The sequence below is a fragment of the Mustela putorius genome, unplaced genomic scaffold (assembly GCF_011764305.1).
Source record: "Mustela putorius furo isolate JIRA1106 unplaced genomic scaffold, ASM1176430v1.1 tig00003923_pilon_pilon_pilon, whole genome shotgun sequence".
Taxonomy (NCBI): Eukaryota; Metazoa; Chordata; class Mammalia; order Carnivora; family Mustelidae; genus Mustela; species Mustela putorius.
In genome coordinates, this window is record NW_025422068.1 from 8,779,268 (window position 1) to 8,795,106 (window position 15,839).

Sequence of the window (15,839 nt, forward strand, 5' to 3'; positions counted from 1 at the left end):
TTTTCTCATTTATAAATTTGTGATGGTATCGCCTTTCATTGGGTTGTTAGGAGACCAGATGAGGAAATAGAACCCCCAGGCCCCCACACCGGGCCTGGCTGCAGGAATTTGGCGGGAAACGTCAGCCACTTGTGTGCTCTTGCTATCTGGTAATCCCCAGGCTTCAGAGGTTGTAATCCTGGTCCATTTGGGGCCTGTCACCCCTACGATTATAAAGGAATCATGCGATTACGCCGGCCTTTCAAGCTTGATCAAGATCAAACAGAGCGGGCTTGTGTATTAGAAAACGAGAACATCCCTCCCCGCCTCCAATTTAATGATTTGAGGGACGCGGTTTATTTTCCTTAAAAAGAAATTTCAGGAGGAATACAGGAACTAACTCAAACGAAAAACGTCAACCCAAAGTGTGACAACGAGGCTGATCGTCTAGGTGGTGCCCGACGACCTGGATCGGGGAACACCGCGGTGCCACCGTTTCTCCCGCCACATCCTGCCCGAGCACCACTGGCACCAGACGCCCGGCAGGCTCCACCCCCTCTCCGCTGCTAGCCGCTGGGGGAGGCGGCAGAAAGGGCGGGAGCGCGGGGCCGCGAGGGCACCAAGATCAAGGGGGAGGGCCGCGTCCCGGCCCCTTCGAGCGGTGCCGCGGGCCTCGGCAGAACCCTGCGCGCCCGATCTCGGCCGCCGAGTTCTCCCACTTCCAGCCGGGCGACCTTGGTTTGCGAGACTTCCTAGAGCCCAGTTTCCTCTTTTGGGAGAACGGAGTGCGCGAAGCTACCGATGCTGGGATGGGGCGCTCCGGCACGAGAGACTGCGGCCTCACGGGGCAGCGAGGAGAGGTCTTCGGCCCCCCGCGGGATTCCGGCTGCCGGCTGCCGGCAGCCTGCGCCGCTCTCCCGCCCGGCCCCGGGAGCCGTCCGCAGGGCCCTGGCTCGCGCGGATTCTAAAATGAGGACAAAGCCCGCCCGGATTTAGCGTGCGCGCGCCGCTGCGGCCAATGGGACGCCGGCGCGGGGTTGAGTGACGGGCAGGCGCAGCCAATGATCACGCGCCTTGTTGCGAGGTGCGCCCGGCCCCGGCATTATAAAGAGCGCCACGAGTCGGCATTGTCAGGCGGCGGCACCGCGCGGGCGCCAGTGAGCCTGTCGGTCGGTGGGCTCCGTGCGGCGCGGCGGCGAAGAAGGGCGCGAGGTCGCGGCGGCTCCGTCGGCGGACGGAGGCGAGGCCCGGCAGCGCGGGCGTGAGCGCGGCCGAGCCCGCGGCGCCTTTCCGGCGGGTGGGGACGAGCGGGCCCCGCGGCGTCATCGGCGGCGAGGTGAGCGGCCGGGCCCGCGGGCGGCGGGCGGGGGGAAGCCTGGGCGGGAGCCGCGCGGGCCTGACGCGCTGGGGCCACTCGTTGCAGGAGCCGCCGCGCCCCGGCCTAGCATGTCGGAAGCGGGTGAGGAGCAGCCCATGGAGACCACGGGCGCCACCGAGAACGGACACGAGGCCGCCCCCGAAGGCGAGTCGCCGGCGGGGGCCGGCACCGGGGCCGCGGCGAGCGCCGGAGGCGGGAGCTCGGCGCCCCCGGCCAGCAACCAGAACGGTGCCGAGGGTGACCAGATCAACGCCAGCAAGAACGAGGAGGACGCGGGGTAGGTGCGGTCGCGGGCCGACCGGGGCGCCGCCTTTGTTCCGGGGCCGCCTTTTGTTGGCGCCACGCGGCGGGGGGAGGGGCGGGCGGGCGGCCGGGGCCTGCTCGAGGCCCGTCGCCCTGCCCCTCCGCGCCTGACGCCCGCCGCGCCGCCGCTCGCGCCGGAGTTTGCAGGAGTTTTGTTGGGTCGACTTTGGCGCCGCCCCGGGGCTGCTCGCGCGGGGCCGGGGGGCGGGCGGCCCGGAAGGGGGAGTGCGCTCGGACCCGGGGCCGAGCCGGCCTTGGGCTCCGCGGGGCTGCGTGGGCGGAGTTGGCGCGCGCCCCGGCCGTGGCCTCCCTCTCTCCCCCCCCACCCCGCGGAGGGCGGAGTCACGGTCTGAACGCGGTCTCCGGCCCCCGGAAGCCTGAGTTCCTGGAGAGCGAGCTCTCGGGGGCGGTGAGGACCGTCCGGGCCGGCGGCTTTCTGTCTTAACTTGCTTGTTAGGCGGATGACTTCGAGTTGTGAAGGTTCGGGGCTTCTGCCCCAGGCCGCAGTGCCCTCCCTTCCGCTGCCCCGTCGCGGACTGCACCGCCTAGAGCTTCTCGCGGCTCACGGTTGTGTGGGAGGGGAGTGAAGATTGGTGGACACTTCCCCAACATAGGCCCCTCGGGGGCTCTCGGGGCAGACCTGCATTCCGGATGGCGGCTTTGCTTACCCGCTAGCACTGAAGGTGGTGGTGTCAGGGCCGGCCCCAACATCACAGCGCTGTTGTAAGGCTCGTTGGCACGTGTGTCTTTACCATTTCAGAAAAATGTTCGTTGGTGGCTTGAGCTGGGATACCAGCAAAAAAGATCTAAAGGATTACTTTACCAAATTTGGAGAGGTCGTTGATTGTACAATAAAGATGGATCCCAACACTGGCCGGTCAAGAGGGTTTGGGTTTATCCTCTTCAAAGATGCAGCCAGTGTGGAAAAGGTAAGCTGGGCGCTTGATGTCAGCGGCATGAAGTTTGTTCTAGGATAGGGTTCTGAGAGCACGATGAGTTTGTGTGTTCTGTAGGTGCTTGAGGGCTTTGGGAAAAGCAGATGTGAGGAACTCTGTTCTGTTTTTGAGGGGATTACAGATACAGATTAAATGGGCCCAGGAAGATTATACTTGGTGTTTATTGGGTTTTTTTGGTGTCACTTCTGGGCAAATCCTTTATCCTGAGGACTAGAATAGAGTCCAAGGTTGCTGTGAATGAAATAGGTATTATTTTAGGTCCATTTTACAGTAAACAAAACAAAGGCCCAGAAGTGTAAGTAGAAAGAGGTCACAGCCAGAAAGGGCTGGATTCCAACCGTAGCAGCCCACCTCCAGCCTGCCTCACTACTGCTTAACTTGCGAAAGAGAGGCTTTGAACTGAGCTAGTGCTCTCTGGGAAAGCGGTGGGGGGAGTTGAGGGAGGTCTCTAGGGGCTCAGATAAACTAGCTGTACTTGGAAGTTTGGAGATGAAGTTGTGTTGCTAAGTCATGTAGGAGTGGAGTATGAAGGGGGTCAAACACTTTTGTGTACCAGTGTTGGGGTCTTCATGGCTCAAAGAGAAGGGGCTTGTTGAGGATGGTGCTGTTGAGTTCGAAGCTCATTTTCTTATGTTGGGACAGGTCCTAGACCAGAAGGAACACAGGCTGGATGGCCGTGTTATTGACCCCAAAAAGGCCATGGCCATGAAGAAGGACCCGGTAAAGAAAATTTTTGTGGGGGGTCTGAACCCTGAAGCCACTGAGGAGAAGATCAGGGAGTACTTTCGAGAGTTCGGGGAGGTGAGTGTGGGACCCTGGTTGGTGGCCTGCTGATTGCCCTGAGGTTGCTCTCCCTGGTCCTAGGCAGCCTTGGCTGGTTATAGCTCTCTGAGGCTTTTTCATTCTGGCCTTTTCGGGTCTTTTCTCCTCAGAGTTCCCTGTAGGCCCTGGGGGGTGGGAAGAGGCATTGGTTCTGAGCTTTGCCTACGTTTACAGATTGAGGCCATTGAGCTTCCAATGGATCCAAAGTTGAACAAAAGACGAGGTTTTGTGTTCATCACTTTTAAAGAAGAGGAACCTGTGAAGAAAGTTCTGGAGAAAAAGTTCCATACCATCAGTGGCAGTAAGGTAAGGTGTCTGTCTCCAGCTCTGTGTCTGGCCTTCTGTTGGTGGAGAGCTGGCTCTTAACAGGTGTGCCTCAGGAGTTGGGCTACCTCTCTGGGGCAGTCTGACCCTGCTGGGTTCTGCCAGTGTCTGCTATCCTGATTGGGGCAGATGATCCCATCCTTCAGGGAGTTCTGGGCTGGTAGATTTGGTAGAAACCCAGGATGTGTGGGAGGCAGGAGAAAGGGTCTTTTCTCTGGGCTAGAATATGTTCAGTAGCCCCTTTGATTCCTGATTGAAAGCTAGAGGTTGTGGTGTTCTCCATCTGGCGTCCAAGGTGAATATGGCCTGTACTAAGTCTCAGAAGATTCTAGAACTTCTGTTATTAATGGGTTCGTTTCCTTTGGGTAAAGTTGTTTCTCTTGTGGAGCTTTTTTCTCTCTCCTGTCACAACCAGATCTTTTGTTTGCTTCCACCTGCTCTGGCTCTGGATGTTGGTTTAGTCGGTTTCCACCTCAGATGAGGGTTCTTCCCAAAGCTCCCAGGGTTTTAGTCCACGTGTGTCTGTGGTCAGTTTTGCCTAAGTGAGCGGTGCCTCACGGTGAGAAGTGCCAGCCCTTCCCTCTGAACTCTGGCCAGTAGTGGGGTGGGGGGTGTCGGGGGTGTCTTTCGGTTCAGGTGTTCTCCAGGTGGCAGAGGAGGCAGTTGAGGGTGTGGCTGGCTGGCTGGGTGTGGCAGGTCTGAGCCCAGCAGCAGCCAGATAAGGTGGGACAGGTAGGGGGTGGGGCTTCTAGAAGTCTTAATCCTAGCTGGGATGCAGAATTGGGCCCTTAAATTTTACATCAAATGAGTTGAAGTCTAGGTGCAGCAGCTGGGTGAAGGCTGTTCCCCTAGACATTGACACCCCTCACACCACCCAACCCCCCCCCCCCCCCCCCCCCGCTGAATGTGAAATGGCAGGAAGTACCTGTAAGGTAGTCAGTTGCTACTGGTGGTGGGTTTTGAAATAAATGTATTCAGCATTTTTAATTAAACAGAAGACACCAGATGGAATCACTTGGGGAAGATTTCTTGGTTTAGGGTATGCTTGGATGGTGACACATTGTAGAAAATGGTATCTTATAGGTCGTATTTAGGAGAGTGTATGTGTGAGGGTATTTCCTCTAAAAAGTAAACTTCTGATTGACTTGGGCAGGAACACTGGGTGGGAGGTCCTGAACCTGATCCCATCCGCAGTGGGCAGATTTTGAGCAAAAAGGAAACTGACTCTTTGGCTCCTCAGAGGACACAGACATCTGGCCCTTCCCACCAACAGGCCAGTGGTTGGGAGAAGGGGAGGGGAGAGCAGCGAGGCCCAGGGAGGCCCCGCCCTGAGCCTCAGTGGCTTCCTTCCTCAAAGCCAGAGGTCAGAGGCGCAGCCTCAGCCTGTTGGAGTGGGATGCTTCATTTCTTCTGTAAAGGAAAGGAAAAAAAAATAAGTTTCCCTCCACTTCTTTTCTAAGGCCCCTGATCTGAGAAGTCAGCTCTGAGGCCTCTTTCCCAGGAGGACGGGGCTGGCCTCAGAGCTGCCCACCTGGTGTGGAATCGGGCTATGCTGGGTTGGCCTCGGCCTCAGGCTCACTGTGCCTTCTCCCAGTTGTTCGATCTGGGCTGCCATCAGCAGGCCTCAAATTACAGCTGTCACCCCAGTAAGTTCTCTGGGGAAAGGTTTTGGCCCAAAGGCCCTAGTGAGTCCTGATCCAGAGATTTTAGTTGTGGTCCCGAGGGTTTCTAGCCCAAATGTGGCTTCCACTTAAGCATGTTTCTTTTGAACTTTTTTAAAAGATTGATTTTAGAGACTGAGTGCACACGCGTGTTGGAGAAACTTTAGCAGGTTCCACTCTGCGTGTAGCCCCATGCAGGACTCAATCTCCTGACTCTGAGATCATAACCTGAGCCAAAAGCAAGAGTTGGGATGCTTCACCTGTGTCCCCCAGGTGCCCCAGGCAGATTTTGTATTGAGCATTTAGTCCCCATGGGCCATCTGAGTCTCCATCAACAAAGGTCTTTGTCCATGGCCCTGTCCCAAGCTTGTCGCAGTGGTCTGACCCATTGTCCTCTCTTCTTGCAGTGTGAGATCAAGGTGGCCCAGCCCAAAGAAGTCTATCAGCAGCAGCAGTACGGCTCTGGGGGCCGTGGGAACCGCAACCGAGGGAACCGAGGCAGCGGCGGTGGCGGTGGCGGTGGAAGCGGAGGTGAGTGGAACCTGGCTGAGCAAAGATGGGGCCCTGCCTGCATGGAGCCCCCGTGCCTGTCTTGGGTGGGGGGGTTCTCGCTGGCCTCTGGCGTTTGGTGCACCAGGCCCGGCGGGTCATGCTGTGGCTGCTGCTTGGTGTGGAAGAGCCTGGCTCTTGCGGCCTGGGGCCCCAGGGCAGAAGGGCCTTTGCATTGCAGTCAGGGTGTAGGGGTGGCGGGCCTGAGGGGCACGCTGGGCTGGGTGGCGGGCCTGAGTCTCGGTACACCCGTGGGCGGGTGGGCAGAAGGTAGGGCAGGGCTGTGCCGGGCACTTTACCTCCTTCTGTCCAGGCCCCTCGGACTCCAAAGCCTAAATGTCCTCCTTTTTAGGGCCGAGCTGCCAGGGAGTGTGGGGGTGAGGAGAGGGAGATGTGAGAGAGTGAGCTCCTGCTTATTTGCCCCAAGTGCAGTTAGCCGGCAGGGCCCTCCTGGCCCTCAGATGCAGGGCGGGGCCCAGAGCCCCTGATGCCAGACAGCAACCCCCTGGTTTCTACCTGAGTTGCCATAGTGAGCCCGCCACCCGAAGGGCAGGATTTCCTCCATCCTCGCTCCTGCGTGTGCTAAATGGTCCCTGGGCCCCTGGGCCCTGCTCCCCCCACAGGTCAGAGTCAGAGTTGGAATCAGGGCTACGGCAGCTACTGGAACCAGGGCTACGGCTACCAGCAGGGCTACGGGCCCGGCTATGGCGGCTACGACTACTCGCCCTATGGCTATTACGGCTACGGCCCCGGCTACGACTACAGTAAGTAGGAGAGAGGGAGGCCCTGGCCGCTCACCCCCAACCCCGGGAGGCAGGACAGACAGTGCAGGGGCCACTGGCAGCAGGGGCTTTGGAGTCGGACAGGCTGGGCTTGGGGGCCCGGCGCGGCCACCACAGGAGGAGGCACTTGAGCCTCTGGGCCTCAGGAAGGCAGGGCGTGGCCCCTTCCGTGCTGGCCTGGGGTGCGGGCTCTGGTGTGGCGGTACAGCAGGCGCCAGGCTCGGGGAGGGCTCGGGCAGATGGCACCGCGACCCATGCATGGCCTTCTTGTCCCCAGGTCAGGGTGGCACGAACTACGGGAAGAGCCAGCGCCGCGGTGGCCACCAGAACAACTACAAGCCGTACTGAGGCCGTGGCCGGACGCCCGCCCGCACACGCTCTGTCCGGATCTTGAGAGAACACAATTATGTACCAAATTTAACCTGGCGTACTTTCTATGGCCTGTCCCATGTGCATCTTATTTAAAATTTCCCCCTTGGAAATCACTCTCCTGTTGACTATTTCCAGAGCTCTAGTTGTCGTAGGCAGCGTGTGGGGGTCTCTGAGGCCAGAGCGGCGTTGGAGGGCTAGTTTTAGGCCCGGGTCCCCCAGGGCCGGCTGGGAGGGTCCGCTGCCCGCCACTGCCCGCAGCCTGGACCTGTGGACCCTGGTTGTAAAGAGTAAACTGTATCTTAGGAAACCAGTGTCACCTTTTTTTCACCTTTTAATTTTATATTATTTGTGTCATACATTTCCTGTTAATGGAAGTGTTAATTTTACTGTACTTTTTGGTACCTTTTGGGAATCTAATGTATTGTAAGGTATTTTACACGTGTCCTGATTTTGCCACGACCTGGATATTGAAGCTATCCAAGCTTTTGAAATAAAAACTTAAAAACCCCCAAAGCCTGGGTGAGTGTGGGGCATGCTGTGAAGAGCGGGGAAGGGCCAGGCGCTCCTGAGCCTTCGAAGCTCTAGTTGCCTCTATGACCAGACAGCAGTCCTGGCAAGCGGAGCCTGGACGTTGGGCACTGCTGGGGCACTGCTTGTAAGGATGGGGCCTGCCTAGGACTTTGAGCCCTTTTAGAGGAAGTTTTAAAGGACTTCTGACTGGAGGCAGCTTCAAGGGGGTGAAGGAAGTACTGTGAGGGGTGCTGCTCCCAGAGCAGTGGGGGCTGCGGCAGCTGCAGCTGTCTCTCCTGGGCACCTGGAAGTGGGATTCTGGTCTCCTAGCTGAGGACAGTGGGAATGTGCCCAGGAAGGCAGTATCCTAGGGGCCAGCTGGACTGAACACAAAGTGCCCCCTCCTGGGTGGCCCAGAACAGTTTTGCCCCCTGTGGCAGAGTTGAGCTGCTGGCTGGACTGGGGCACCCCAGGGCTATTTTCCATTCCTTCTAGAAGGAAAACTGGCTCAGGGAGGAAGGTGCTAGTCCTGTCTTCCCCGTCAACTATGGGGAGATGTTTCTGAAGAAAACCTGGTTAAGAGCAAGGTTTGGCTTGCTGAGGGTGAGGGCCACAGCCATGGGTCATGAGGAGCAAGGCCTACTCACCCAAGGAAGGAAGACGCAAGTGCCAGGGCTGGTTTAGGGCCGGAGCCTCAGTGTCTCACAACTTCTCACCTTTTTTTCCATGTCTGAAAAACAGCACAAAGCCCCCGGCCCCGTGCCCCCACAAGTGCTTAGCCTTTCTCCAGCATCCAAGCTTTTTGGACTCCTTGTCCAGCCCTTTGACCAAGTGTACAAACCACAGGGTCAGCAACACTCCCCAAAAGACAAAGCCAGGTGTCAGTCAGGTTGCCCCAAACATTCAGGCTCAATGGCAGCCCCTCTGCCCAGGAAAGTAAAGGCAAGTCTGTGCCTGCTCAGCCCCTCCTCCTGTGGCCTCCCCACAAACACCCTACTTCCTCCAGGGAACCCACCTGCAGAGGTGGAGGAGAGGGAGGGGTGCCTGCCAGGAGGTGGGATTTTGCCCACCGCCCACCCCTGCCCGTGTGGCATAGCAGAGACCTGTCCGTTCTGTTGTTCCAGGTTGCCTGGTGAGTGCATTTAGGGCAGACCCCACACTGATCTGACATTCCTAGCGGGGTGGAAACCTAGGGAAGAATTTCCTTTTGCATTTCATCAATCCTGGGTGCAAATCTCAGTCCAGCACCTTAGCTGCTGAGGGGGCAACTAGCCTTCAAGGAGAGCACAATGTTCCTGCCATATAAATCCCTGCTGTGTCACTAGGTGATTGCCTTGCCTCGTGTTGCGTCCACGCTGGTGCTACTCAGGGCTCAGGAAAGCCCTCCACGCCACAGCTCCTTGTTCCCTGCGCTGTCTCAAAGACTCCCGACTCACTATAAAGTCTCCTTCCCAGGCACTCTGGAAGGTCCTAGCTCCTGGCCGCAGGTTGGGCTCAAGAGACATGGTCAGCTGCTCCTCGGACCCCCAGCTCACCTGTCAGGATGGTATCCATCTTTGCCACCACGTGTCGCGCATTGTCCACACTGAAGCACATTGGGGGTTTAAATTTCAGGACATTCCGCCCAGGGCCGTCTGTGCTCAGCAAAATGTAGTTCTCTTTCAGCCTGTGAGGATAGGACATGGCAAGGCCCTGCGGCCCAGCAGCCAAGGAACCCTTCACAGAGCCTCAAAGTCTGTCCTGGCTTCAGCCAACCAGCCCCTGGGAGCCCCACCCCAGACCAGGTCCCACAGGGACACAGCACTGGCTACTTCCTCCCGAACTGCCTGCCTGCTGGTCCTTGTTCACCCAGCACTAAGGGCTCCTGTGTGGGGTGCCCTGCACCTGGCCCTGAGCCTGCCACCCTCCATCCCACCCCTACACCCCAAGCGGGGGCCTCCTCTCATCCAGCCCTGGAGTCCCGGCCTGAGCCATGACAGGCTGTGGTTAGGACGTGGCCAGCCAGCATTCCTGTACCGCACCGATGCTGCTGGGCTGATACAGCGAACCCCTGTGCCCCCTCCCCAGCTCCAGGAACTTCTCTGCCAGCCCGGTTCTGCTTCCTGCCCCAGAGTCATCTGGACATCTCAGAGGACTCTGCAGTTTTCATTTCCAGTTCTTTCTAGGAAGATAGCTTCACCTCCTTAATAGTAATGGTACCTAAGGACATTAACAGTTCACGTTTGCACTTCAACCTGGGAAGATCATTTGGCCAGAAAGAAAGGGTCTGAGGTGATTGTATTTACATTCTGACCCCGACTTCCATTCTCTCTCATTTATTCCCTGGGGTCCTCCAGATGCCTGCACCCAGACAAGGAGCAGGAGACCTGTCCGTACCAAAGAAAACCCGGCTGCTGTGCCCATGGGGAGCCCCAAGTCTGGCTCTGCCACGGGCCCTGGCATGGCCGTGAAAGTAGCAGCTTCCCCGAGGCAGCCAGGTGCTGTGGGACGTGGCTTTATGGTCTCTGAGCCCCTGTGGTGCTCGCATCCTCGGCTGGGAACCGCCCACACCCATATGAGGCCCTGCCGCCAGGCACTGGCCACCAAGCGGACCTGGCCACTTTATCAGTGTGTGGAGTCGGGGTGGGGGTACACAGAAGGGGGGCCCCTTCCCCGCTCTGGCCCCGATGCCAACTCCTTCAGGCAGCCCTCTGTGGCCCTGAGGGCCCAGGGACACAGTGGCAATGGCAGAAGCAGGACAGCAGTTCCTTCCCAGTCAGGGGACACTGCAGAGGCAACTCGGTTCGAGAAATAGTACCTGGATACCACGTAGTTTGCCTCCTCAGTTGCTGGTGTCCTTGTCGCTGTGTCTTTGATCAGGTCCACACCGATAAAGAGCCCGATGCCCCTGGAATGGAAAGGCAACATCTTAGGAAGCCAGGCCGGAGGGGCCATGGGCCCTTGTGCTCCCCCTCTGGCTGGGCCTGCCCAAAGCACCAGTCCTGTGCCTCCGCTTCCTGGGGAGCCTGAGGGCTGCACAATCCTTGGAGGGTGGAGGGTGGTGATGCAGTGCCAGCAAGTGACTTTGAGGAGAGGGGCCCCAGCTGTGACAGAGGAAAGGTTGGGGGCCAGGGCTGTCTGCCCCCGGTTTCTCCTGCCCTAGAAGCGCCATCTCGGGCAGCAGCACCCCTCAGAACTTTAGTTCCTCCTTTGTGGAGAGGGGTGACAATGAGGTGACGAAACCATGCTTGGCCCCGGGTTGGTGTTCAGTTAGCAGGTAAGGAGTGCTGTCCGAGCCTCACCTGACGTCACCGATGATGGGATGCTTGGCTTTCTGCTGTCGGAGGAGCTCCATGAGGACACTGCCCACAGAGGCAGCGTGAGCCCGCAGCTGCTCCTTCTCTAGAACATCCAGAACGGCCAGGCCCACGGCACAGGACACCGGGCTGCCCCCAAACTGAGTCAGGGGACAAAAGGTGGGTCAGAGGCCCATAAAAGTGGGACCTGCTCCAGGGAGCGTGAGGGCTGCAGAAGGCCACACACATTCCAAGGGCAGTGACAGGCACAGGCCTGAAGCCCACAGAACTCCCGAGTACTTGGGGATAGACGGGGTTCTCCCGAAGCCCCCACAGGCTGTCCTCTTGCCTTTCCCAGTGCTAATGTGACTGGGACTCAGGGAAGCCACGCCAGGGGGTACAGAAGGATCTTCAAGAGGCAGAATTGGAGGAGAGGCTGTACTGTGCATTCCCACAGAGCTGCCTTCCACTGAGAGGCTGTAAGGTTGGGGGGGGGTGGCGGGGGGAGATGTCCCCTCCGGACACCTGGGAGCTCTTGCACCCTTTCTCCCACCGGCCCTGCAGGTGTCCGAAGGGGGACCTGTGTTACAGAGAGGGAAGAGTAAGGGTGTCTTTTGTAGACCATCTTTTTAATTTTTTAAAAACTATATTTAAAAAGAAAACTTTACTGGGGCGCCTGGGTGGCTCAGTGGGTTAAGCCGCTGCCTTCGGCTTAGGTCATGATCTCAGGGCCCTGGGATCGAGTCCCGCATCCAGCTCTCTGCTCAGCAGGGAGCCTGCTTCCTCCTTCTCTCTGCCTGCCTCTCTGCCTACTTGTGATCTCTCTCTCTGTCAAATAAATAAATAAATAAATAAAAACTTTACTGAAGTAGAGTTTACACACAATAAGCTGCAAATATTTACAGCACATATAGTTCAGTGCGATGAGACAAGTACGTATACCCGTGGTGCCCCCACCACAATGAAGAGACAGGACATTTCCATCCCGTCCCAAAGATCCTTGTGCCCCTCCACTGCTGGCTCAGGTGACCACTGACATGCTTTCCGTCACCACAGTTTTGCTGTTTCTGGAATGTTCTCTCCTGTGCCTGGGTGCTTCTGCTTAGCATGTTTTTGCGATTTCCCATCTCGTCCTGTGTCTCAGTAGCATGTTCCTATTACTGGTGCACGGAATCCCACTGTACAGACATACCATTCTTTGTTTCTCTAATCTCCTGTTAATGGTCCCTTGGATTCTTTTGATTTTTGGCTATTATGAATAAAGCTGTTTAAGAATATTGATAACAAATCTTGGTGTGAACAGATGTCCTCATTCCTCCTGGGTAAATATCTAGGAGTGGAATTGCTGGGTTGTAATCATAAATGCAGACTTGGCTTCATAAAAAATTGAAACTTTCCCGAGGTGCTTATATCATGTTATGTTCCCACCACTAGCCTACAAAATTCCAGGAGAGCTCCCATCCTCAAAATGATTTGGAATTGTCAGTTTTTTTGACTGTAGCCATCCTAACGGGTGTCTGGTTGTGTCCTGTAGATCATCTTCAAACTGGGTGAGCAGAGCCCCGTATCTGAGATCATAAAAAGCCATGAGGCAGATTTCTGATATGTCCAAATTATGTGTGGAATGGACACACAGGATGGACTGAGGCTACTTACTGTATAATGCTATTAACCATGAACTTGTTAAAAGGTGGAGTGTAGGTATTAATAGCATCTTTTGTTTAACCCACTGAGCCACCTTGGTGCCCCAATAGCATCTTTTGTTTAGAATCATGACATGGCCAAGGCAATGAATGCTGAACTACCACGGTAGGTAGGTCGTTGTCCCAAGATCACCCCAGAGGAGCAACAGGAAGAAAATGAACAACAGGAAGAATGAGCAGGAACAAATGAGCAACAGGAAGAAAATGAACAAGTTCTGGGAATCCAGAAGGTCATGTCTACACAGAGGGATATGCGCACGCCCTGTACCTTATGCATGTTAGGGAAGGACCTGAAAAGCTCTAAGCTCTCGCCATTGGCTGCCTTGAGGCGCTGCAGAAGGAGGAAGGAAAGGCTGAGACAGTTGTGAGCTGCTTGGCTGAGTAGTAGTCAAGGCATGGGACCTTCTATCTCACACACATGGGACCACTTGTCAAAGGCATCGAAGGAGCTATCTGTCCAATCACGAGATGATCACTAAGCCAACCAAAGACTACAAACTTTACACAGTTCAGAAAAGGCACTAAACGAACAACAATAAAAACACCATACGGAGGGAATATGATTTCTAAAGTTGACAGAATATATTACTTAACATGTCCAAGAGAAAATCATGAAACTTCCAAGCAAAGAAGAAAGCATGACCCATATATGGGGGTGAGGAACAGTCCCATAGACACTGTCCCTGAGGAAGCTGAGATAGAGATCTTCTTAGACAAAGACATTAAATCAGATGTTATGCTTGTATTAAAACAACTAAATGAAACCATATTGCAAGAACTCAAAAGCAAAGCATGAAGACAATGTCTCAGCAAACATGAGTATCACTGAAGAGAAATTTTAGAAAAGAACTACAGAGAAATTCTGGAGTTGAAAAGCACAGTAAGTGTAATGAAAAATTCACCAGACAGGCTCAACAACAGATTTGGGCAAACAGATGAAGGAATCAGCAAATTTGAAGATAATGTCAACTGAGACTGTCCAGTCTGAAAACCAGAAAGAGGAAATGAATAGAGCTTCCACAGCCTGTGGGACACAATGAAGCAAACCAACATCTGCATATGGGGGGGTCCCAGAGGAGAGGAGAGGGAAAGACACCCAAAGACAAAGAGGGTGGGAGAAATGGGTAAAGGTGGTCAAAAGGCAACACATTTCCAGTTATAAAATAAGTAGGTCATGGGGATGTAATGAACAGCATGGTGACTACAGCTAGTAATATTGTATTATATATTTGAAAGTTGCTAAGACAGACCTTTTTAATTTAATTAGCCAACATACAGTACACCATCGGTTTCAGATGTGGAGGTAATTCACCAGCTGCATATAACACTCAGTGCTCATCATATCATGTGCCCTACTTAATGCCCACCACCCAGTTATCCCATCTGCCTCTGCCCCCAACAACTGTTTGTTTCCTAGAGTTAAGAGACTTTCATGGTTAAGACAGATCTTCAAAGTTCTCTTCATAAGGAAAAAAACTCTACTATGTGACGATGGATGCTAACTAGACTTGTGATCATTTCACAAGATACACAAATAACTGAATCATTATGTTGTGTGAGACTAATAGAATACTGTATGCCAATTATGTCTCAGTGGATAAAAGACAAACCTGCAGTAAGCAAGAGACAACAGATTTGTCTTGTGCAGGAGCTGGGCGACAAGATTAACAGCTGAGTCCTCATCAGAAACCATGAAGGCCAGACGCAGTGGGATGACATATTTAAAGTAATCAAAGAAAAAGACTGCCAGTCAAAAATTCTACATAAAAGCATCCTTTCAAAATGGGGAAACTAAGACAACTCCAGACAAATAAAAACTGAATGTGTCCCGAACATATACTTCACAAAAAATACTAATGGTATGTCTTCAGACTGAGATGAAAAGACACATCGGATAGGGACACCTGGGTGGCTTAGTCGATGAAGCCTCTGTCTTTGGCTCAGGTCATGATCTCAGGGTCCTGGGATCGAGTTCCACATTGGGCTCTCTGCTCAGTGGGGAGTCTGCCTCTTCCTCTCCCTCTAACTGCTTCTCCCCCTGCTTGTGCTGTCTCTCTCTGACAAATAAGTAAATAAAATCTTAAAAAAAAAAAGACATCAGATAATAACTCAAATCCACATGAATAAAGAGGACTAATAAAGACACAAAGGGGTTGAAAGCAGAAGGGTGGAGAAGGTACACCATGCAAACAGGAACGAGAAGAGTCAGAGTAGCCATACTAATATCAGACATAAAAGATGTGAGGATTACAATTGCATTAGCAACAGAGAGAAACATTCCATAATGCCACAAAGCAATCTATCAAAAGGATTTGATAACCATTACAAATTCATTTGTACTTAAAAACAGAGCCTCAAAATACATAAAGCAAAAACTGACAGAAGTAAAAGCAGAAACGTACCATTCAGGGACCAATGGAGAGTTCAGTCTTTCATTTTCAGTAACTGACAGAACTATACCGGAGATCAACATGGAAACAGAGGACTTGAAGGACACTATAAGTGGACTAGACCCAACAGACAAATACAGAGCACTCCAAAAAAGCAGAAAAAATCCTCTTCCCAAACACACCAATGGATCAAAGAAGTTGCAAGGAGATTTTAAAAATATAGATGAATGAAAATGAAAACATACAAAAACTTATAGGAGCAAAAGTAGTACTAATATGAAAATTTATGTCTGTAAACATGTATGTCAAAAAAGAAAGTTCTCAAGTGAATAGTTTAACTTTCCACTTTAAGAAAACATAAAAAAGAGCAATCAAAACCAAAAGCAAGCAGAAGGATGGGAATCCTAAAGATTGAAGTGGAAATAGAAATGCAGAAAAACAATAAAAAAGAATCAGCAAAATCAAAAGTGGGTTCTTCTTCTTTTTTTATTTTTTTAAAGATTTTATTTACTTGAGAGAGAATGAGAGAGAGCGAGCATGAGAGGAGAGAGGTCATCGGGAGAAGCAGACTCCCTGCCTAGCAGGAAACCTGATGTGGGACTCGATCCTGGGACTCCAGGATCATGACCTGAGCCAAAGGCAGTTGCTTAACCAACTGAGTCACCCAGGTGCCCCCAAAAGTGAGTTCTTTGAGAAGATCAATAAAATTAACAAACTTCAGCTAGACTGACCAAAATAAAGGCTCAAATGTCTAAAATCAGAAATGAAATAGGACCCATGACCACCAAACTAACAAACTTAATGAAGACAAAAGGATTATAAGGGAATCATATGA

At 53.7% G+C, this 15,839-nt stretch overlaps 2 protein-coding genes across 5 annotated transcripts in view; one reads left to right on the forward strand and one right to left on the reverse strand.

Annotated features, from left to right (window-relative positions):
- Positions 1-1,178: 1,178 nt before the first annotated feature.
- On the forward strand, positions 1,179-7,639 carry HNRNPAB (heterogeneous nuclear ribonucleoprotein A/B). Of its 2 annotated transcripts, XM_045069250.1 has the most exons (8): positions 1,179-1,315; positions 1,403-1,634; positions 2,421-2,589; positions 3,259-3,417; positions 3,613-3,744; positions 5,831-5,954; positions 6,596-6,736; positions 7,032-7,639. In XM_045069250.1, exons 2-8 carry the CDS (start codon positions 1,426-1,428, stop codon positions 7,100-7,102), a joined length of 1,005 nt encoding a protein of 334 aa, XP_044925185.1. In that variant the 5' UTR covers positions 1,179-1,315; positions 1,403-1,425; the 3' UTR covers positions 7,103-7,639. The 2 variants fall into 2 exon arrangements, with proteins under 2 accessions (XP_044925185.1, XP_044925186.1); XM_045069251.1 differs by lacking the exon at positions 6,596-6,736.
- Positions 4,716-15,839, reverse strand: part of PHYKPL (5-phosphohydroxy-L-lysine phospho-lyase) — a 36,612-nt gene continuing 25,488 nt past the window's right edge. For 2 of the 3 annotated variants that reach the window (XM_004759034.3, XM_004759032.3), the window contains 2 exons: positions 10,918-11,072; positions 9,159-10,523 (listed from right to left, as the gene is read on the reverse strand). In XM_004759034.3, the coding sequence (XP_004759091.1) occupies positions 10,241-10,523; positions 10,918-11,072 (438 nt within the window). In that variant the 3' untranslated portion in view covers positions 9,159-10,240. Of the gene's footprint in view, positions 5,173-8,283; positions 8,367-9,158; positions 10,524-10,917; positions 11,073-15,839 lie in introns of those variants that run through there. The other variant, XM_004759033.3, reaches the window with a different exon arrangement.